Source organism: Dicentrarchus labrax, unplaced genomic scaffold, assembly GCF_905237075.1.
Source record: "Dicentrarchus labrax unplaced genomic scaffold, dlabrax2021, whole genome shotgun sequence".
In the NCBI taxonomy this organism is placed as follows: domain Eukaryota; kingdom Metazoa; phylum Chordata; class Actinopteri; family Moronidae; genus Dicentrarchus; species Dicentrarchus labrax.
The window spans coordinates 18,289,195-18,312,831 of NW_026136721.1; the positions used below are offsets into that span (position 1 = coordinate 18,289,195).

A 23,637-nucleotide genomic window follows, 5' to 3' on the forward strand; every position below is an offset into this window, starting at 1 on the left:
ACTTGGTTTTGAGAGACAGGTAAGAGTTTTAGTGGACAGACAAATTGCTGTTGGTGCAAAACAACACCAGATACGGCCGAACACTGTAACGGCAAAGATGGTTCCCTGAGAAAAGCCGGACTTTTCTTTGGCTTTCCAGGGAAAACTTTTCAGATTTCTTACTTCAAGAAGTTATTGATATATTGATCCTTTCCCATCCTTGTGCCAATATGCACAAAACACATTTCTTCAAATGAGGATTGTTGACATGTGTTCAAGCAATGTTGAACAATGCTGAAATTACTCACGTTTCATTGTATAACTAAACTCAAGACTCCATTTAAACCTTCCTTTAACATGCAGTCTGTATCTGGGTATCCCCAAATGTTGTCTCTCCCTGCTGGCTCAAGCAAGCCCAGTAAACAGTAGCAGTAGCTAGCAGGTGAGGCCAGTGTTAAAAAGAACACTAATTGTTGTCATCCAGATACAGATCATGTGTATAACCTGGTGTAAACGAGGCCCACATACTCAACTCATGAGCCAAGATAATAAAAAAAAAAAAAGAACAATTTTGGTTTTCCTGTCCACGTCATTCATTATTTAATCAGAACACCTTTTTCAATCATTTGAGGCCCAGCTACAGCTCAACAGAAATAGCATTCAATTAGTGCAGGTATAATTTGACAATTTTCCCTTTTCAATAAAGAATTGATTTGATATAAACACCTCCATGAATTAAAATTTTCCAACTTCATTCTCCACCTGGATCTGCCTCATTACAGGATTGTGTTCAGTGAAGTCAAAATACCAAAACAGTAATCTGCAGCTCATGCCAATAAGTTAAACCTTTAACCGTGAAAAGGAGAGCGAGCCTGCACGTTTTAGAGATGACCTGGCATTCGCTTATTAGATACAATATCAGTAGACAGTGTTTTAACATTGCAACCCTTTGTGTACTGGTTTAAAACGACCATGTCTTAAGTTCTGGGTGAGAGTTAAAAACAATCACAATGGAGCTGAAGAAAAGGAAAAGTCATGAAAGACTGATTATCATCGCCCCTGGTAAACACACGCTAATTAACACCAGGTTAATTAAAAATCAAATGTCATTAAAGTTAAAAAAATAAATAATCCACTGGCATGGTTAAAACATTGAAGAAAGACATCACACATTTAAGGGGGGAAAGGAAGTTAAAAATCAGTCAGTGTGTGACAATTATACTTATTGACTTTGCATCTGTGGTCCCTATTTGGCAAGAGGAAGAACATTTTTACTAGTTGTCTGCTACAATATCAGCACACTAAGACTGCACAGTGAGGGAGCCACTCTAAAACATTCTTAGGTATCAAGTACTAAAACCCATGGAAGAAGGGGACTTGGTCCAAGGTGTCATTAAGGTCGGGTATAGCAGCTGAGGTGAGAGGAAGAGTTAGCTAAATAAGCTAGTAGCTACATTTTGTCAGAGTGTGGTCAGTTCATTAATAATCAATAATCAGGACTAGTAGAAGTTCTCTTCCTGTGCAAATCTCAGAAGGAAGATGCAGAGGAGACAGTACTGTTCGTCCACCAGAATGTCGTACCCTTAGTTGTGAATAGCAGAGACAAAGTTCTTACAGCGTGTTCCTCTGATGTAAATCCAGTCCTAACTGATGGAGCTTAAAACAGCCCTTTGTCTCGCTTCCCTGCTCAGTGCAGATAGCTAGTGTTGTACTGGAAGGAGGCCATCTGGACCCGATTGCGCAGCCTCTGGACCTCCAGATCCTGGAAATGGTCGTCCTCGTCGTTCTGGATGATGATCTTCTGCAGTTCACCAATCTCACGCTCCATCCTGGATCGCAGCTCTCGCTTCATCTTCAGAAGAGCCTGAAAACAATGGGAGTGGATGATGTTCTTCACTTCAATTGTTTTTTAAAATTAAAAAGTGAATAATCTGGACTGAAGTCTGCTTCAGGTATGGCTGACGGACCTTTTTTTCACCATGATGCTTTCATTTATTACTGCCAGTTGCAACTAAAGGTTTTCTAAAACTGATTAACTTATCAGAATATTTCAGAGTGGAAAGTCATCATATCATATATACTCTGCAATGTAATGATGTACACCATGCACCGTTGGGTTTCTTCATTCTTTGCAATACTTGAATGTGAGAGCAAAAACCGCTTTTCAAAGAAATGACTGAAAGACTTTGTGGAATACAACCCAGAAAGACTTTGACCATAATACATTTGCCTGTTCCTCTCCGTTGCGGTTGCAGTGTTTTGGAATAACAATTTGAATACAAGTTACCCTCTCACGCAGTCTGCAACCAATTACTTACCTTTAGAAACTGTATAAAAGCTATAAGCAATTTCCACCCTTAGAAAACACTGAATAGATTCTATTATATAGTAAAGTCTATATTTTCCCTTATGGTGTCACAACTGCACCGTGTGTCAATTTTAAATAAAAGTGGCAGCCCATCACTCACAGCAGTAGTAATTAAAGCTTTTACCTTTTCTTGAGCTTTTTTCCGAACTTGGATATCCTGTCGCTCTTGTGCAAGTTTTTCAGCTAGTAGTGAAAACTGAAAGAGAGAAAGCATGTTATAGCTCACATGGCGTCTATGAGTAAATTGTGTAGTTCATTTTAAAAAACACTGCACCTTCTTGGTCCTAACATAGGTCACTGCGTGTGTGTGTGTGTGTGTGTGTGAGTGAGAGAGAGAGAAAGTCCTACTTGGTCTTTGTAGTAGTTCTCCATGGACTTGATCTGGTCCTGGTGTCGTCTCTGATGTTCCAGCCGCTGCTCCCTGGCGCAGGCTCTCTGCTCTCTCAACCGCACTTTCTGTAGCTCCAAACCCTCCTCAAACAGCTGCCGAAACATCTGTACACACACCCACGCACACAAATACATACATGAGTCATCATGTCAACAAAAAGAGTAACTCCAGATAATCACACTGTCTGTAATTCAAACTTCACTAATATTACTTCATATCTGCAGGGATGTGATTTTTCTTGATGAATCAGAAATTCCAGATTGTCTGACCAGAAAATGTGACACATGTAATCATACAGATGCATAAAAAAATACTTTCTATACATTTTCCTGCTTTTTTGTTCTTTGCCAATCACATGCCTGTATCTGCTTGTATTCTTCTGCTGCTCTTGATTGCTCTCAAACAGCTTCTGTTACGGTTTGTCCACAAAGGATACTTAAACTCCCACGCCTGTGTTGTCCAAACAGGGCGTTTCTGCTACAGAGCTGCTGCAGCCCTATCTTTCTATATTGACCTTGCCTTTGATAAATAGAATACAATAAAAGCCTTGTTAACATAAGAGTTGATTCTGTCCACACAAACGCTAGAGAGCTTTTAATCTCAAACAGATATGGGAGGCGGGCAGTGTGGCTGCTCTAACTTGTTAACATGGGCGCTGTAATAAAAGCAAGACAATCTGCCGCAGTGTGCACCAGGCTTTAGAAGCAAAGACTTTTTATGGCGGGGACCCAATTTGCCTAATCGAGTTTGATTTTCAGATGAGATGGAGGAGAAGAACATATCAACAACATCAAGTCCACTGAGTTTGTGGGAGCCATCAAAAATCACCAAACATTTGTTGGTTCTAGCTTCTAAAATGTGATCAACGGCCTTAATTCTTTGTTTCACTGAAAATGGAACATGTTTGGGTTGCAAACTGAACTTTTGGTCAGACAAAACAAATCGTTAATCATAGCCTCAAGGCCTTTGCACACCAATTCCATATATTTAATCTGATTAAAAACTTTACACACAGAAACTTACTGATGCATACTGAGTCTGATGCACTTTATTATTCTATTCTGTGTGAAATTCAAAATACGAGACGGAATCATCACTCAGTGACGATGATTTTATGATCCTTTCACTTGAAAGTAGAAAAAGAAAAAGGAAATAATTGGGTCCATGGTGTCAAGAACAAGGAGCTGTCTGCTGCTGCTTTTACTGTCTCAACTCCTTCCTGTCATTTACTCCTGCCTTGCAATTGACACTGTGGCTGTGATGTAGCTTTTAGAGTAGGTGCGTAAACATGGCTAACACAACAGGAGGTCGTATTGAATTTGTGCGACAATGTTGGATGCAAATTACAGACTTGGTGTGCAAAGGCCTTCAGTCCTAGAACTGGAGTACTAAGTCATCACTACCCACCCTCTCCTCTTTGGTGCGTGCCCTCATCAGGCGGGCACGGTGCTGGACGTGGTAGTCGTTGTGGTACTTCTTGGCACGCGCTACCTGCTGCCTCTGTTCTCTCAGTCGGTTCTGGGTCGACTTCTGCTGCTGGATGCGCTCTTTGAAGTCCCTCTGAAAGATAAACATATAAGCTTATCTTGCAACTGGCCAGCGTGGTATGACTGAACAGGCAGGTAAAGTCTGTCTGCATGTGGGTGCACTCTATACATCCATTGTAATTGTTGATAATTGTGCTAGATGTGAAGGGATCTTTTGAGTGTGTGTTTATGTGTTGGTGCTCACCAGACGTCTGTTGTGGTCTTGTTCTTTGTGGATTATCTCCACCAGCAGGTCATGTTTCCTCTGGGCTTCCTCCACCTGACAGACAAGCAGGTGTGTTACATATTAATTCATAAATATATCCACCGAATCACATGTTCCAGATTTTAAAAAGGGAACAGACATCAAAGTCTGGCACCCAGTAAATTTCACTGCACTTCCATTTGGTTGTGACTTGCAATGGCCACAGTCCTACCTGGCTAGGGAGTTTGCTGCGACGCTGGCTCTGGGAGGATGACAGGGCATACAGCCTGTCCACCTGCTGCATCTGCTGCTCCCACATCCGACCCAGAGCGTGGGGGGAGATGTGAAGGTGGGGCAACTCCTCCAGGAGCACAGGGAGGAGCTCATTCTCCTTCACCTTCACTGGAGAGTGACAGAGGGGACACAATAAATGTAATGTTGTGTGTGACAAAAACAGGAATTCTCTAATATGTGAACTGTTATGCAGTCCTGTATTTAGCATACATGCCACCTCCTTAGGGACGACTGTTATATGAAGACATATTGGTTTCAGTAGGAGCTTAATACAAATCAATGCTATGGTTGAAAATAAAAGAAAGTTACACTAAAATTGTTCTGTGAAAAGTGAAAAATAAAAGCTTTCTCAGTGGTCACTGTACTCCTGCTTAGTAGTTCTGTTAGTCTCAAAAGCACATAACTTGACAAAGTATTGACCATTCAGTGCCAGTATCACTATAAGATGTATTGATGCTTCAATTTAATCACAGTGGTCACCACAGTGAGCCCAAGTTATGTCACACACACACACACACACACACACACACACATCAGTGGTGAAAACTCTTCCCTAATTAAATTGGAGGAAAATATACACAGACATTTGTGTCCATTACACTGGTCCATTTGACACTTTACCAAATCGTAAAAGTTCACATTAACTTTATTGCCAAGACAGTTTATTGGTCCCTAAGAGAAAACGTTTGTATCCATATTTACAGCTGCAATCGATATTCATTTACATAAGCTACATGATGACCATCACACTTCCCACCTCTGCAACAGACCGGTTCATTTATTTGAGCTATCCCGACCTGCCTACTGTGTTCATGCGCGCACACCGGTTTGTTGGTGGTGATGTGGCTTGTGTGCTTCCTCTAGAGTATCAAACGCCAGAATATGGTTCGTATATGCAAGTTTCCACATTGCAATAATAAAATGACAAGACACACGCCGTGCAGTTTCCATCGACTGCCATTCTACGATGCTGCTCTTCAGATAGACCCCAACACAAGCATCAGGGAACTACGGGGGGCAGACTTTCGTGTGTGCAGCGAACATTGGGGATGACTACTTTCACCAGATCGGATCAAAAACACCCAAACACTTCTTCCTGAAACCTACAGCTGTTCCTAGAGTCGCGAAACCAGATGTGCAAGACGAGGAAAGGCTTCAGGCTCCTATTACAGTGGTCAGTAGCTACAGTACCGTGTAGTTAGTGGTGAACTGTTACCTAAACTCAAAGCTAAGTCCTGCTACTGTTATGAATCCTTAAAGGACAATTCCGGTGCAAACTGAACCTGGGGTTAATGACACATGTGTACCGAGTGGGTCCGGTCTCTGGGATATGTTTTCATGCTAATAGAAAGTGACCAGTTTTAGCACAAACCGCTAATTAGCTTATAACGATAGTCAAAGGGGGCACAGAGTAAAGTGAAAATAAATCTGTTTTTATTCCACTAACGAGGCTCAACATAGCGCCACACTTACACGGTAGCATAATGAGGGTCCCTACCTGTAAACCGAAGCATTGAGGACTTTATAAGTGTACAGACAGTTTATTAAAAAGATAGTTTACAACAACAGTAGCCTTCATGTACACAGCCGGGTTGCCATCTTGGGAAAACAGTCTCTGAGACGTGAATCTCGCGTGAAGCGTTGTTGCCGGAAGAGGCGTTGTACACGTGAGATGTGGATGAACCAGAAGGTGAGCGAGGAGAGGAGAGAAGAGGAGAAGAGAGGAGAGGAGAGGAGAGGAGAGGAGAGAAGAGGAGAGGATGGTTCGTGTTTGTGCTTTTCCCGGCTGCAATAAGAAAATGAAACACTACAATCCGGAAAGTTTCCACAGACTTCCTCTGCGGCACAACGATACGTTGAAGCAGTGGCTGGTCGTATTAAACGTCGATGTCAAAACACCGGTAAAAACACTGCGGGAGAGGGACTACCGCGTCTGCAGTAACCATTTCGACAAGGACGACTTCACCGTACCCAGAAATGCCGCCAACCCTCCCAGAAAAAATCACCTCAAGAAAAGTGCTGTACCGAGAGTGGAGAGACCCGCTGTGGATAATCTGGATGAGGTAATGTGTGGGTTTGTTTGGTCATAGATCTACTAGACCGTAGAGACTAGGAGGGGGAGGTGCAACACTAAACTTTATGTGCTTGCTGTTGCTAAAGATTCACTTCACGTCTCAGAGACTGTTTTCCCAAGATGGCGCCCGGCTGTGTACATGAAGACTACTGTTGTTGTAAACTATCTTTTTAATAAACTGTCTGTACACTTATAAAGTCCTCAGTGCTTCGGTTTACAGGTAGGGACCCTCATTATGCTACCACATACTACTCTGTAGAGCCTTGTTAGTGGAATAAAAACAGATTTATTTTCACTTTACTCTGTGCCCCCACTGACTACATTATATTATAGGTAATTACAGAGCCTGGTCACTCTCTATTAAGTCCCATTGTACTGAAGTTAGGTTGCAGTTCCACCAGAGCTCCACTGGGGGCGATCGCCCATCAGTGCAGAATGAATGGGAGTCTATTGAGCTAGATGGCTAAATTTGTCTCTTTCACCTGATTGTCGTTGAGAAATCTCAGATTTGATTGTAGTTTTTGCAAGTTCAACATGGGTTATAGGTCGAAAGTTGAATGAACGAGTTCTTATGTCCTTTCGATTTCTTACAGGTTGAATTGTTGTTGCCCATAACGCGCTAGCATTCTGCTCATGAACCCTGATTGGTCAGTGAAGGACTGTTTCCTGAGTTACGAACCGAAATGAAGAAGTCGTACACACAGCACGGTATACTGTTACCTATAGGCATGTTGCTACAGTCTTATTATGTGTTAAATACCGCCTCATTAGTTATTTTGTAGCATGTGCAGCTGAAATTGGCTAGAGACGCTCCATGTTGCCATGACAACAGTGCCGAGTCTTAAGCAGAAAGCAGAGCAGTAGCGTAACGTTAATCAAAATTCAGATATCAAACTGTGAAATATGATTGTGTAATATGTAATGAACATGTGAAATCCACGGTGGGTGCACTGTAAACCAGATAATCACTATAAACGTTACGAAACGTCCAAACTGCCTATTGCAACCAAGCTCGTCGCGTTGTGTGCCAAACAGAACGCAAAAACCCCGCGGTTACTCGTTTTCAAACACGGATGTGACGTCGCGATTACAAGACAAAATGAACGCACCATGATTACGACCAGAGATCCGAAGCGGGAATATGAATATTTCGGCGTGGTGTTTTAAAACAGCAAGACAAAAACTCTTTCGAGCACGTGTATTGACAGGGAGAGCCTAACCTGTGTCAGCCGTGTTGTCGATCCATCTCTCGCAGCGTTTCTACCGACAACTTGAGTCACTGTGTGCTAAAACTGATCACGTTTGATTAGCATGAAAACATATCTCTTTGCATTTTGCAGTAGCTGACTACAATGTGGACAAGCAGTCAGAGATGTTGGGAGGCTGCTGAGCCTCTCAGATATATACAATATTCTGTGCAAAGAGTTGGAATCTAGGGACACTGAAGATAGTCAGGATCTTAGCAAGAGATGAAATTAAACAAGGATTTTTGCAAGAAGCAGAAAACTTTGAAGATTATATTAACGTCTTTCAAGACTCAATATTGGTAGAGGCTTTGTCAGATATTTCTCTACTTTCAGTAAAATGATTTAATGATTAAGTGAATGTGTAGTGCAAATAACGTGGAGGCATCGGGGATTAATTGTTTCCTTACTGGTGCACAACTGCACAGGCTGAACAACAACAGGTGTTATGTGTGTACAATAAACACAGATCACAGTCGGACTGATGGTCAGACCTTCCATCATCATCCCCAATTTGCTGAAGACAAGTCCGACAAATAGATAGTATTTAGACAGTTATATGCACAAAAATGCTGTATAATAAAACCTGTTAGTCCATGAGAATATGTGCTTTCAACCTGTGCAGAACCAGAACAACACAAAGGATAACACACTGGATATATAAATAGTTTCCCTGAGGAACATTTTTCAGACCCATTCTGTTTGTAGTTGTGAAAAAGTCATTGTTTATAATCAGGTGTTTGTGTTGTCTGACATTTCACAGCTGCAAGACACCTGGGCAGTAGTGAACACACCACCAGGCCAGGTCAGATTTACAGGTGAGTCAATGAATGATCCTTACCATCTATTGTGTGTCAATAGGTCTTAAGACATGCTGAAGAGAAAGCTGTATTTATATGCCACGTGGCCGCAATAAACAAGAATGAGTCAAAAAGAAAGAAATGGTTGCTTCAGAGGCCCCCAATGGTTTGAATAAAGAGTTTTCATTCACATTGACGTCTTTTATAGAGATCTATAGTGGGCAATCCAGTGTCTTTGACTTACATCCCTCGCCCGTCTCACGAAACAGATACTGTATTCCGAATTACACAAATCTTCTTCAGAATATATGTGAAGTTATCAGTATCATCAAGGACTCCAGCTTAGCTACTTTACTACAATATAAATAATGCTGTTTTGTTTCTGTATACTGTCTATAGAGCCTGCTTGAGACCCATTTTGTCCAGTATGTTTGACATCTGGTGAAGACGTGGAAGTTGTCCAACTGTGTCCACTATATTATAAATTATGTTTTTGGTTTTAACTTTGTTTAAAATTTACTCTTGAATTACTTTATCCTCATTTTGAAGTATTTCAACTTAAAAAAAGATCCTTTTAATTGACCGTGATATCATTTCACAGGTACTCAAGTGCCTGAGACACGCACTGCAACCATGGAGAAGTAAGTCAACAAATAACTTATCATGTTCCCCTGATGTGTCAATAAGACAATGTAGCTTAAATAAGTCAGTTCTGTACTACAGTGTATTAATTTAGAGCTTTGTTGTTGTGCCCCATTGGTTCAGTCATGCAGGTTAAACCCTGTACCACTGTTGCACGTGTGACATGTGATGCATTCATAGTGACAACTTGTGCATGTTTCTGCTTCTAGCCATACTCCATACAATCATCATCATTTCTTAGCTCTCATTTCTGCCCCATAACAGACCAACTCTGCAGCATATTGTTGATGAGGAGGCCATCCTGCAGCTGATGAAGAACTGCCCAATGTGCAACAGAAAGTGCCGCTGTATCAAACGCACTCAAGGTCCTTACTTCATAGTCTACCAGAGCTGTTACTTCTGCCATTATCAACGCAAGTGGGCCAACCAGCCTGAAGCTAGAAATATGAACATTCATAAGGCGCACACACAGCCTAAGAGGAAGCTTCAGCCAAAGGACAAAGTGTGTGGAAACGCCAAGCCTCAGTCATCACAGCTTAAGGAGACAAGCATTTCAACTCTGTCTTAGATATGACTGCATTCGTCACCAAATCAGATCCATGTCAGTCAGTGTCAGATGTGCCTTAAGGTAGATATTACTCTGCAGATGCTTGATGATGACAAACAATTCTGTAAAGTTTCCGCTTTAGTGTCAGCCCACAGAAGATACAATTAGAGTAAGGCAATAAAAGAGGAGACAACTATAGTTTTGCTCTGGTACGGTGCCATTATGTCTTTTTTTTGCTCACAGGTCATTTAATATTGAGTACCTGGTGACAGAGTCCCGATCCAATACTTTTTCCCCCCTAGATAATACTGCTGCACACTGCACATTTCAAGTAGGCAGTATTATAGGGGTGGGAAAAATAATCTATTCTTCGATGCATCGCGATTCTCTCTAGAACGATTCCGTCTTGATGCAGATAAGATAATAATCGGAATTTAAAAAATTAAATTAGTTTGCGTGCTGCAACATTCTGTTCACCTGCTGCAGAGCACTACAGAAAACTCTCCTTTCTGCCTGCCGGTTCTCCGCCAACACGCATGCGCACCAAACACACGTGTAAGTTGTTTACATCCAAAGTTTAGTGGCGACAAAATGGCTGCGAGTGACAAACCTATACGGCCTGCAGCAGCTTCTTTAAAAGCTGCGATATGGCAGCATTTTGGGTTCTATGAGGTCGATGGGAAGATGGACAAGACCTACACTGTGTGTAAGGTGTGTAGAAGTCAAATTAGATACTCTGGAAATATAACCAATCTGCGAAACCACATTTCTCGACACCACTCAAGAGTTGGGGGGAAAAAGCAACCCATTCCTGATGGCAGCCAGAGGACAATTGAGCAGGCAGTGGCACAGCTGCCACCGAACTCTGATTACTAAATCCATTGCGAAATTTATTGCAGTGGATTTAAGACCATACTCTGTTGTAGAGAACTTGGGTTTTCGGGAGATGGTGCATACTCTGGAGCCGAGGTACAAGATACCTTGTCGCCAATACTTCACCGACACTGCAATCCCTACACACTACGCTGAAACCAAATCAAAAGTTTTGGATACTTTGACGACGATGGAAGGATATGTTTATATATATTTTAAAATCACGCATGAAAACGTACATTAAAAAAATTTATTTTTTCCGATTTAGAATCGAATCGTTGACCTCTGAATCGTAATCGTATCGTGAGGTGCCAAAAGATTCCCACCCCTACTGTATTAAAGTTATTAAAAATCAACCCAGTGTATGCCTGTGATAGTGTACTGCCTGCAGTATAACACCATGATGACCACCATAGATGACAGCAAAATGCAAGAGACTCACACACTAAGCTTAAATGAAATGTGTGCATATAAATTAGGTAACTAATATAAATTTAAATTCAAGTATCTTTCATCCATGCTACACAGAGCAGAGTGGAGGAGAGACAGACAACAAAGGGTTGGTAAATTAGTGATAGTTGCACTTGTTGCATTGCGTGTGACAGCTTGAGTAAATCAAAAGATTGGATCAGACTCATGTAGCTTAATATAGCCAATACCAATCAGTTGATTGGGGCATCCCGATTAGGCACAATCCTGTAGCTCTACATACAGGCTTACATGTCAGTGTGTCTAAGCATGAAAGAAAGATCCATGTGGTAAATATACGAGTTTTAACCTACTTGATGGAGCTTTCCTGGGAGGCTCCTGCCCTCTCCGTCTGGGTGTATTTTGTGTGTTGCGTTGGGACCTATGCTGGACCTTCGTTCTAGCAGGAGATGGTCTGGGCGATTGGGCAACATCCCCCAGTATGGCCTCTCTGTACTGTCGCTCCTATAGACAAAGACACACACAGCAAACTGTTAGTAAAGTGGGACAAATTGTTTAACAGTCAGAAGCACTCAGTATTTCACTTTAATATATTCCATTTAGCCATTTTCCCTCCAAGCTGAATGCTTATTGTTCATGTTAATATCCTCATATTGTTGTTTAATAGTTGTAAACCAGCAGTTGATATTTAACCTTTGTCATTTTATACCAAATGTATGGCAACTTTTGGGTTATGTTGGTGTTTACAGATTAGAGACAAAGTTCTGTTCGACTTTCTCGCAGAACATACCCACAAATGAGGGGCAATTTATATTTTTAATTCATATTTGTGATATATGTCCTAAAGTATTTACAGTGTTCTGACAAAACTCTGCATTCTTCTGTTAATACATTAAAACTGTGAACAAATGTGCATTTACATTTAGTGCTGTTGTACAGGTGGATATGATAACAGTTCTCACTTCTATTATTTCAAGGTTGTGACTAATTTGTTTTCTCATATTCACAATTATTTATCTCATTGTGAAGTAAACTAATCACTGTCAGATCACTGTTGCCTGCATTATACGTTGTTTTACAGTTAAAAGTAGGAGTACAAAAGTGAAACAGATGTAACACAGTCACAGCAATTTGTGAAGTCCCTGACTAATATTCTGTTCAATACCGAGTGTCATGAACACGGTACTGATGTAGAGAAAGGAGGCTGGGAGAGGAGTCCTCACTGTATGCAGAGTATACTAGACATCATACTAATGACTTACAGCTTCCTGAGCTTTGAGGCGTGCCTTGTCTAGATCTGCCCGTTCTTTGTCTTCATATCTTTTCAACTCCTCCTCATAGGCCTTACTCTCCTGATACTGAAAGAGACAGTAAAAGAGTGATTTGAGTGATGAAATAATTGCTGAAAACAAACATGGAAATACACAGTGTCTCAATGTACCTCTTGATGATAACACTTGTATCTCTGATATATCAGTATATTATAAACGGTACATTTAAAAGGAAAACCACTAAAAGGAAACTAGTACCTTTCTATGTGTCCTGTGAGACGGTCTGTGACGTAGCTCTTCTCGCCTTGAATGATCAGAAGCTGTGAGGTTGGTTTGTCTCCCATCATCCAGACTCAAGGCCTCTGCCATGGCATCTTCTAACTGTCCCTCCAGGGAGGGGCGAACCCGTGGAGGGGAGGGGGATAAGGACCGTGTCCGGTGGGTGGGTTCAGCGTCAGATGTTCCTGAAACTAATAAATGTTACCAATCAATACATTTATTTACAGTATTTCAGAGTCTACGGGTGTATTCAAACATGTAGTTTGGTTCCTTTGTTCTGAACGAAGGGGAAACATTACTGTTGCATTTTAGTACTGATGCGGTTCGTGTTCACAGACTCTTCACAAACACACAAGGAGGAGTAAACATGAATTTATACAGACTGACAGCTCACTCTGTGACTGGACAGTTTTGGTGATTGTCATCCTGCATCATTGTGGCAAAATCAAATTCGGGTAACTGACAGAAGTTTAAGCAGCACTTTAATGCTTTTAATGTGTTTGAATGTTCTTTGGTGTTCAGAGACCTTTCCAGTTTGGTTTCATCTTTGAAGATAAGAAATGTGTTAACCTGTGTGCTGTCTTAGAGTCCTGCGACACTCCATGATACTGTCACTGTGGTGGGACTGCTTGTCCTCTTCTCTGACTTCACTGGAGTCTCCACTTTCACTCAGAACTCGTTTCAGCATCTACGGGAACAACACATTGTTGCAAACACAAATGCAAAAGTGAAATACAAATACTATAACCCACCCCAAACAAAACAGACGCATACATACAGAAAGGATTAAAATTAGAAATACACACCTGATCAAGTTCCTCAAGTCGATGGGAGAGATTTTCAGATATGTGATGCAGCTCCTCTTCTGCTTTCTTGTTCCTCTGTCTGCGATATGACAGAGGATCCTCAAAACCTTCCTCCTCTAACCTGGTACTGCTCAGGAAGAGACCATACAGAAGAGATAATTAGAAAAATAAGCATTACATGCATTACAAGCATTACAAGCATACACTGTACAGGCATAACATTTTTCCCCCAACCTCTCTTACCTGTGGACTGTCCTTTCTCTGTGACTCATTCTTCTGTCCAGTTGTCTTTGTGTATAACTCAGAGCCTCCTCATCTTGCTCTTCCTCTTCAGTGTCTGGGGGAGAAGGGGTTGTGGCCGCCATCTCATCCTGCAGGGTGAGGAACAGCACATCCGGCTGGGTGCGGAATAAAACCCTTCTGGGACCTCCGTTAGTTGGCTGAGATTAGACAAAAAAAGAGAATCAAGTTAATTTGCTTCACAAAATAGAAAATCAAAACCAAGAAGAAGGGAAAGAATCATAAATGTATGACATTTGTGTATTAAAATGAATACATTCCTTAATAACATGGATACATACATGGCACAGGATTGGGCTGGAAAAGCCCAACAGATACATTAGCAGGATTGATATTACCTTCACATAACAACAATATGATTTGATTTTACATTAAAATTATGGTTTGTGTTTTTCTGAAGCATTTTTCTTGACTTGTGTTGTTAGACATTTCATCCGACTGAACTGAATTACCACCGTATGATACTGTAGGTCACTGTATGTGTCACTTTATGATCTTGTGTCCACCCCTTTTTTTCTTCAATACACATTCTTTTGGGTATTTTAGCCTTTATTATTAGATACAAATGACAGCTCAAGATACTACCACAGTGCCCTGTGTCCACCCTTTTTAACAGAGGAACCAGTGTAGCACACACAGGTCCAAACCTGACATCCAGCTGGGCTGTTTACAAGGGCTGCTGGATGTGACACACAAGACCTTTTTCATAGCAGCCATTTTGACATGAAAATCGTTAAAATCATTGGCTACACCTGTGTTAACACCCTATTAAGTCCCAATCAGGTCAAACAGAGTCAGGGTGCTGCTATTGTGAATGTTGGCTCACTGGAAATGCAACTGAACTTTAATTAGTTATCATTGGTAACACCTGACCTATTTCATGTCAAACGGTTGATGTGAAAAAAGGTCCATGCTAAGATCTAAATGTGTCTGCATGGGTTAGAGGTAGCTGTACAATTGGTACAAGTGAAGGCTTGTTGTTCTCTTACCACTAGCGCCTCCCCCTCTACATCTGTCCTGGCTCTCTGCTGACTGGACAAAGACTTCTCACTCACCGCTGGAAATTGAGCAAAACATGAAATCAAGAAACAAGCAACACTTCACTCTGCTGTCACATGGGTATGGCAGACCAACCGTCCCATTTGCTAGCTGCCCTGGAGGTCCACGGTCAACTGCAACATTCAGTCACGATTATCAATTATGTAAAGTGCTAGCTTTTAATCCCATGGTCTGTGATCAGAGTTACATAAATCAGTTAAACTACCTGATATTTTGTTCTGGTACATTTGTTTTACCTACCAGGAGACTGGAAAAGGGGAGGAGACTGCAGCCCATTCGTAACAACTGTCTTCACTACCGGCCTAGAGCTCTGTGTGAGAAGGATAGTGAGAAATTAAAAAGGTGAAAAAAGCAGAAAAAGAATGACCAAAGAATTAACACTGAAGGACACGATTTAGAACTGAACACAATCTGGAGCTCATAAAAGTCTACATTATAAAATCATATATGGCTTTTAGAACATATTGGTACTGCTGATGGGTCAAGTGACTCCAAAGAAAGGAAAAGCTTGGTGGCTGTTGTGTACTCTTGGTTATAGAAGCAGGCCATAGGTTAAGCTGTGTCAGCAGACATGCAAGACCAGGATTTTGTGCATGTCAGGACCTGCTATAAAGTGTGCTCAGCCAGACAGCAGTTCCTGTTTTTCCTTATAATGATAAGAAATGTACTTACATCTAGGAATAAATGTAAATAAAAAGGGGTTTAATGTTTTACACAGGTATTGCTTCCCTTGGTATCAGTCCTTTCTTTGTATCAACCAATAGGCTTTTAATGCCTAGTGATCTGTTGAAAAACAGAACTTGGTCGAGACTAAACTCAGAACACAGATATAGTACACAAGCTTGGCTATACCTACTTTCATCATCTAACAAGGTGTAGGTGGTGGTTTAGTCACACACAGTGAGAATGTGGTTGGTCATGGTTGTAGGCCAGTACAGAAGTTCACCCATAAAACAAGCCCATATATAGAAATGTGTTTCTTTCAAGCTAATGGAGAGCAGAAATAATAATAATTATTATTATGAAAAAGACTATGCTTGAAATTACCCTTCAGAGGTCTAGTAAATGATTCTTAGTACAGTATTGTTATTTAGAAAAATCAGAAAGTCTGCAAAGTTCATTACTGAAGTAACTCCTTGTTTCAGCCATTTTGAAAGAGTCAGCATACGCTTATCCTTCCTGTACTGTCCTGTAATCACTAAAATAGGAAGTGCAAGTGTGTGTGTGTGTGTGTGTGTGTGTGTGACTGAAAAGACAGACAGTTTTGCATTGCTGGTTCTTTAGCAATACATGTCATTACCCCTCAAACTTTGGGAAGATAAAGAAGAATTTGCATGTCCTTTCAAACTGCATGCAAATAACAGGCAATGTAACTGAACCTCATCGTGCTGTATTATAAAGCTACCTCTGTGGTGACCGGAGCGGCTTCCTCCCCTGCGTGGCCTTGGTTGAGGCCATCAGCAGTGGGGGGTTGGCTAGGTGAGTGTGGGTCTGTGTCGGGTTTGTGGGGGGTGTTGCTCTGGTTGGGTGGCTGAAGAGCGATGGCTGAGTGCAGCGGTCCAGTCAGTGGGACGTCCTGGGCGTCCAGAGGTCCAGAGGTGGTGACTGCGTCTGAGGTTTGAGGAGCGACAGCAAGTCCTGTCAGATTTATAATGAGATTTATTGAACAAATTATTAGTTACAAGTTCAATATATATATATATATATATAATATTATTACATATTTGATAAAATCGTTTAATAATAATAAATTAATCAGATATAAATTATACTTAGAGGCCACATTATGTGATAGAATAATTAATTCTTTTGGTTTAAGTAGAAATGGTTATGCCTTGTTTGCCAACACTGGTTGTTGATGTTAAATCTCTTTAGAGTATCTTTGTGGTTTGCATCCAAGCCACACAACAGGTTAGGTAACTTCTGTATACTGTGACATCTAGAGCAACAATACATAAAACAACATGTGGCCTCACAGCTGCTTAAAATTGCTTCAGACCAAAAAGTAAGAACACTTTAAGAAATCAGGAATTCACATTCCCTTAGTGAAGATTTCTGAATGTAACATCTGGAAGGAAAAAAAACATTGATATGTTTGATATTATGGGGACAAAATGAGCCTTCTTGTTTTACCTTCTTGTTTGGCTGTGAATGTGCGTGCCGAGACTCCCAGCCCGATGAGCTCACTAGTTGATCCCATCTCCTCAGCGTTCCAGGAATGGAGGGAATGTTTACTGGAGTGTACATTAGACCTGAACAATAACACGTAATATTATTATATAATATTATTTACCAAACGTGTTTACTTTGATATAGTTGTAATGCATGTTAAAATGTCAATAATAAAAATAAATTAATTCATAAAAATAATCAATTAGAAAGCTCTCTGAGCTGCAGACATCTGTTTGAATTCATGTTTAACAGCTACACACTAACTTCTTACTATTTACACTACTGCTAGGAAGTTAGCCTAGTTGGCTGTTGTTGTGTCAACAGGATGAACAGCCCGGATCTGCACGGGTCAGAATCACATGGAACAAACCGGACTGCCAGGTTGTACTGGTTTTTATTTATTCTGTGTATTGCCTTTTCCTGATAAAAGAGCAATGGGCATGTTACTGTGATGTCTGACATAAGCGGCAAGCTCGGTACGGCTTGGTTCGACTCTCTCCTGGTACCCTTTTCTCGTATCACCAAATGTTCTGAGTGAGCTGAACTGATAGTAAAAGGTGATGTCTGATCAATCATAAAACTGATTGATCAGTGTAGCATTGTGTAGTCAGAGCAAAAGGTGAGCAGTGAAGTTGTCAATCTGACAGTAAATGTACAGTGTGGGTTACAGCATGTCAGTGAATAATGAGGCCCCCCTTCTTACTTCCTCACAATGATAACAAACATCAGCCCAACTGACTTCACCAACTGGAGCTCACTGAGAAAAATTGTGATTTAACTGACCGACACACTGTCAGAGACCTTTTGCCATCTGAAACACCTGCTTTCTATCATGTCTTTCCAAAAGAAAATTCTCAAGCAACAGTACTATGTTTGAGATTAACATAATACAGTCTTTTTGTGATTGTTGCGGGGCAAAATCCTTGATTGCGGCACGTTTTGCGGCGATCGTGTAATCGCATTTTTCTGGAGGGACTGACAATAAATGCATAGTTAGCATAAGTTGTGGCAACCATCATATCCCAACGGACAAAGAAAACAGACAAAGTGACAGTATCCCCCACACAGTTAAGCATGGCGATCTCTGAAGTGCAAAATCCCCACAGCAATGAAGTTTGCACCCAAGATATCACATATTTAAACATAAAAAATCAGATTAATCTCATAGCCAAGATGTGTTTTTTGTGTGTTTTGGGAGTATGTGCAGTCATTTAAGAGAAGCTCTTACTCTCCACTGGAAGACGAAGATGCTCCATCCAGTTTGGTCTTCTTGTGCTCTGTGGCATTGCAACTTGTTGGCTCCTTGGTTTCATCAGGCACATCCTCATTGAGACTGTCATTCAGTTCCTCTGAAGAAAGACATTAACAGTAAAAATGACGTACAGACAGAGACAGAAAAACAGAACCAATGACAAAGAGAAAGCATTACTTGATTACAACATGTAAAGACTTCCATAGAATTTCAGCAAACTGAAATTCATTGTACGAAATGAAGACAAACCTAAAGACTTAACACTGAGACAAAACAACTGAGGAGAAGTATACTAGCTATATACTACTAACTACAGTAAGTACTAAAAGCAGAGGAACAGCAACTGAAGATAGACACCACACTGTACCAGTGTCACCATAGCTCAGCCCAAACAATCTACATTCCCAGTAAACAGACCACTATTAGCTTCTATTGTACTCAATAACCATTTCAGTGTTTCACATCCAGGAAATTTGATCAGGCCGTTTATGAACTCGCATCATTTGTAAGACAAAGTAATTAACTACTAATTGCTGTTTGGCAGTGGTCTGAGGGACGGCACACAAAGGCATGCTCAGTTCTGCCAAATAAAGAAGGTCTCCATAAAGTCCTGCACTAGGTGGTCCAGCTCATGCCGAAGAACAGACAGGCAATCTCACCTCAACAAACTCATGTTTCAATCAGTAAAGTAGCAGTTTCAGGTGAACTGAGAGCACCGGATGCTAAAGGCTGCCATGAAAATGGCCTTCTGCCCACTGTCCTGCAAAGCAATTTAATGATAAGAACTATGTATTGTTATGGCTGTATGTATTTCCCTGCTCTGTCCCTTTTCCTCTTCTGCTTCCTCTAGCTGCGCTGATTACTAAATGAGATGCACCTGACTTCGGTCCTTAGAAGCACCGTGCCAGCATCAGAAGTCAGACGCTTTTGGGGTGACGACTATTGGTGTTACTACCTCTGAGTCAGGGATTTTGTGTTACTTTGTTTGTTGAGATAATCTCGATTTAGTGTCTTAGTTGTTGTATTTCATTATGTTAATAAATCCCATGGGTCTGGTTGTTTTAAAATGTGTCTTTCTGTGGTTGTTTTTGGTCAGTGGTGGAGAGTAGTACACCCCATAGGGCAACCTGAGGGTGGGGTGTACCAGTATTAATTATTTTGGAATGTTTTTACTGAGCTGTAATGATAAAGGGTACAATTTGTGACGTAAAACTGTTTTTTGAGAGTAAAACCACCGTTGGGATCAACTTATATGCATTAATGTCTTCAACAGAGGCATTTTTGAATAAGCTGCCAAGTTGATGAGGGAAAAATTACAACTTAAATTTGCCCACCACCGTTCTGGGACTCCTCGCTTATCTCCTCCTTGAGATATTCCAGAAGGCCATCGAAGATTTCCAGGAGGTTCTTGATAGACTCTTGGTCCCCTCTGACAACATTTTCTCCTGCGAACACAAAGCCATCCTTAGCATTATACTCAGTGCTCATCAGTTTTAGTGCTGAAGGAAAAAGGGGATTGTGTTGCCCTTCAGTTCTTTAATACCCATTCAGGATGGGATGAGAGTGAAAATGTTTATTATACCTGTAATGTGTGAGAGACTGATCTGAAGGTAATCCAGGGACAGTGAGTCAATCACAGACTGAATGTTATGTACGTCATCTTCTTGACTGCATGGTGCTGCAATGTAATCTGAACACAAACATACACACACCAATGTGAATTACCAGAGCATGTATGAGACCACAGAAACAGTGAAATGCACACAACAATACCAAACCTACAGAAACATGCATTCACACACTTTCTGGAAAACTTTGGGTCTTCACTTTTAGCTCTTTCCTGCACTTACCAGTGCTCAGCGACATTAACAGTCTCGTGGTGGCATGTTTGATGGTCTTAGGAAGCATTCCTGGCATACTAAGCACACTCAAGAGATCATGCTCGAAACTAAAACCTCACACCTTGTTTACCTTACATGTTTATGGCCTTATGTTTAGAACCTAAGAGACCTTGTTAGGGCTAGAAATAATGGTTATTTCCATTTTTTATTTGCTACATTAATAAATGAATTACTTTGTCAATAAATGACTGATTGCTTGCTTTGCCTGTCCCATTTTTACATCTTCAGATATTCAGTTTATTAACGTGTAAGAGAAAGAAAAGCATAAAAACATCACAAGTGAGAAGCTGGAATCAGAGAATATACTTATAAAATAACCCAAACAATTAATTGCTTAGGGAAATAATTGCCTACCATTGCTTTGTTCACTAATTGTGTTGACATTACTATTACTAGACCTGCAGTTTGGTCCTACCTGGAACTTTCTCCCCAAGGATGTTCTCATACAGAGCAATGAAAACATTTGCATCGCAGTCCGTCAGTTTCCTCAGCCTCAGGTTTATGTGACACTTGCTGAGTAGATCATTTGCCACATCGACCCAATCTGTAAGAAAAAATAAAATAAAAGTCTTGTTCATTTCCAACCATAGAGTCCTTTTAATATCTAGAATAATAAAAAGAGAGAGTAGTGAACGAGTTAAAGCCTGTTTATCTGGAATAATCTCTTAATACAGGACAGATCAGTGCACCGTGTATGTAGATTAACGTTAATTCTGCTTCTTCAAAGCTCATTTTTATGACATTCACTAGTTATTTATTCACAAAACAGGTTCAGTTAACGTTACTCCTCTAGTGGTGATAATTCAATCATGAATATCCGTCCGCGGCAAACTATAGTCTGAGAGCGGGGAGTCATCTCGACTCATACACACCAACTATCTGGCTACTACACTAACGTTAGCAAGCGACCACAAAGACATTAAGACACTGCTTTTTAATCAAATAACACCGGTGGTCATGAATTTAAAATGACAAAACAACAAGCATACTCTCCCCTTAAGTTACCTGCCACCTTTAAGTTTCCTCTAACATGTTTTAACACAACTTTACCGGTTGAGTTTACTCAAAAGTCGCTAAGTTAGCTAACGTTGCTAATTCGGTGTGTTTGCCAACGGGAGCGTTACGTTGCCAGACAACGTTAATTCGTTAAACCGTGAACTCCAATCTCTGAATTAAAATCTCTAAAAACGTAACGTCAGGTTGGGCTCGGTGACAGCAGGGGAGCAACAATGACCTGGTAGCTAGCTAACGTTAGCTGTAAGTTAGCGTTAAGTACGTGTCGTTAGCTAGAGTCTCGGCTCCCGTACCTCTCTCTCCCTCCTGGGTTCCCATGAAACAGCTGTCGACGAGGGACCGCTGGAGCTCCAAACCCCCACTGACTACCTGCAATAGTCCCGTATAATCCAGAACCGCTGGGGTCAGTTTGTTGGTGGTGTTGTGGGTTTCAAACAGAAGCAGATATCGACTCTCATTTAAAATTGAAGCCTTGTTTGATTGGACGATACGCTCGTTCGTTGTTTCCGGAAGTTGCCTTTGATGTGTGCGTGGCTCCCTCTGCTGGCCACTGTGAGTAACGCAGGCCACAACAGTGTGTACACTACAGTGTGTACACTACAGTGTGTACACTACAGTCAGTGTGTCCACAACAGTGTGTCTACAACAGTGTGTCCACAACAGTGTGTCCACTACAGTCAGTGTGTCCACTACAGTGTGTCCACTACAGTGTGTCCACAACAGTGTGTACACTACAGTGTGTCCACTACAGTCAGTGTGTCCACAACAGTGTGTCCACAACAGTGTGTACACTACAGTGTGTCCACAACAGTGTGTCCACAACAGTGTGTCCACTACAGTGTGTCTACAACAGTGTGTCCACAACAGTGTGTCCACTACAGTCAGTGTGTCCACTACAGTGTGTCCACTACAGTGTGTCCACTACAGTGTGTCCACTACAGTCAGTGTGTCCACAACAGTGTGTCCACAACAGTGTGTCCACTACAGTCAGTGTGTCCACTACAGTGTGTCCACAACAGTGTGTACACTACAGTGTGTCCACTACAGTCAGTGTGTCCACTACAGTGTGTACACTACAGTGTGTCCACAACAGTGTGTCCACAACAGTGTGTCCACAACAGTGTGTACACTACAGTGTGTCCACTACAGTCAGTGTGTCCACAACAGTGTGTACACTACAGTGTGTCCACTACAGTCAGTGTGTCCACAACAGTGTGTCCACAACAGTGTGTACACAACAGTGTGTACACTACAGTGTGTCCACTACAGTCAGTGTGTCCACAACAGTGTGTCCACAACAGTGTGTCCACAACAGTGTGTACACTACAGTGTGTCCACTACAGTCAGTGTGTCCACTACAGTGTGTCCACTACAGTGTGTACACTACAGTGTGTCCACAACAGTGTGTCCACTACAGTCAGTGTGTCCACAACAGTGTGTCCACTACAGTGTGTACACTACAGTGTGTCCACAACAGTGTGTCCACAACAGTGTGTACACAACAGTCAGTGTGTCCACTACAGTGTGTCCACTACAGTCAGTGTGTCCACTACAGTGTGTCCACAACAGTGTGTCCACAACAGTGTGTCCACAACAGTGTGTACACTACAGTGTGTCCACTACAGTCAGTGTGTCCACAACAGTGTGTACACTACAGTGTGTCCACTACAGTGTGTCCACTACAGTCAGTGTGTCCACAACAGTGTGTCTACAACAGTGTGTCCACTACAGTGTGTCCACTACAGTCAGTGTGTCCACTACAGTGTGTCCACTACAGTGTGTACACAACAGTGTGTCTTCTACAGTCAGTGTGTCCACAACAGTGTGTCTACAACAGTGTGTCCACTACAGTGTGTCCACTACAGTCAGTGTGTCCACAACAGTGTGTACACTACAGTGTGTCCACTACAGTCAGTGTGTCCACTACAGTGTGTACACTACAGTGTGTCCACTACAGTGTGTCCACTACAGTCAGTGTGTCCACTACAGTGTGTACACTACAGTGTGTCCACTACAGTCAGTGTGTCCACAACAGTGTGTACACTACAGTGTGTCCACTACAGTCAGTGTGTCCACTACAGTGTGTACACTACAGTGTGTACACTACAGTGTGTCCACAACAGTGTGTCCACAACAGTGTGTACACAACAGTCAGTGTGTCCACTACAGTGTGTCCACTACAGTCAGTGTGTCCACAACAGTGTGTCCACA

The 23,637-nt window shown here is 41.5% G+C and overlaps 2 protein-coding genes across 4 annotated transcripts; one reads left to right on the forward strand and one right to left on the reverse strand.

Annotated features, from left to right (window-relative positions):
- Positions 1–548: 548 nt before the first annotated feature.
- Positions 549–21,928, reverse strand: LOC127354268 (centrosomal protein of 95 kDa). Of its 3 annotated transcripts, none has more exons than XM_051384067.1 (21): positions 21,720–21,928; positions 20,828–20,956; positions 20,094–20,201; positions 19,846–19,956; positions 18,488–18,608; positions 17,221–17,339; positions 16,493–16,698; positions 15,328–15,397; positions 15,018–15,085; positions 13,972–14,168; positions 13,729–13,855; positions 13,493–13,610; positions 12,902–13,113; positions 12,635–12,730; positions 11,726–11,876; positions 4,702–4,871; positions 4,470–4,544; positions 4,146–4,298; positions 2,696–2,842; positions 2,472–2,543; positions 549–1,843 (listed from the first exon to the last, which is right to left on the reverse strand). In XM_051384067.1, the coding sequence occupies exons 1-21, from the start codon at positions 21,742–21,744 to the stop codon at positions 1,667–1,669; spliced, it is 2,652 nt and encodes an 883-aa protein (XP_051240027.1). In that variant the 5' UTR covers positions 21,745–21,928; the 3' UTR covers positions 549–1,666. The 3 variants fall into 3 exon arrangements, with proteins under 3 accessions (XP_051240027.1, XP_051240026.1, XP_051240025.1); XM_051384066.1 differs by having other exon boundaries at positions 12,902–13,107; positions 16,493–16,725; XM_051384065.1 differs by having other exon boundaries at positions 16,493–16,725; positions 21,720–21,927.
- LOC127354292 (uncharacterized) lies at positions 6,424–10,268 on the forward strand. The gene is made up of 4 exons (XM_051384136.1): positions 6,424–6,826; positions 8,845–8,899; positions 9,483–9,522; positions 9,788–10,268. The coding sequence occupies exons 1-4, from the start codon at positions 6,524–6,526 to the stop codon at positions 10,089–10,091; spliced, it is 702 nt and encodes a 233-aa protein (XP_051240096.1). The 5' UTR covers positions 6,424–6,523; the 3' UTR covers positions 10,092–10,268.
- Positions 21,929–23,637: the final 1,709 nt, after the last annotated feature.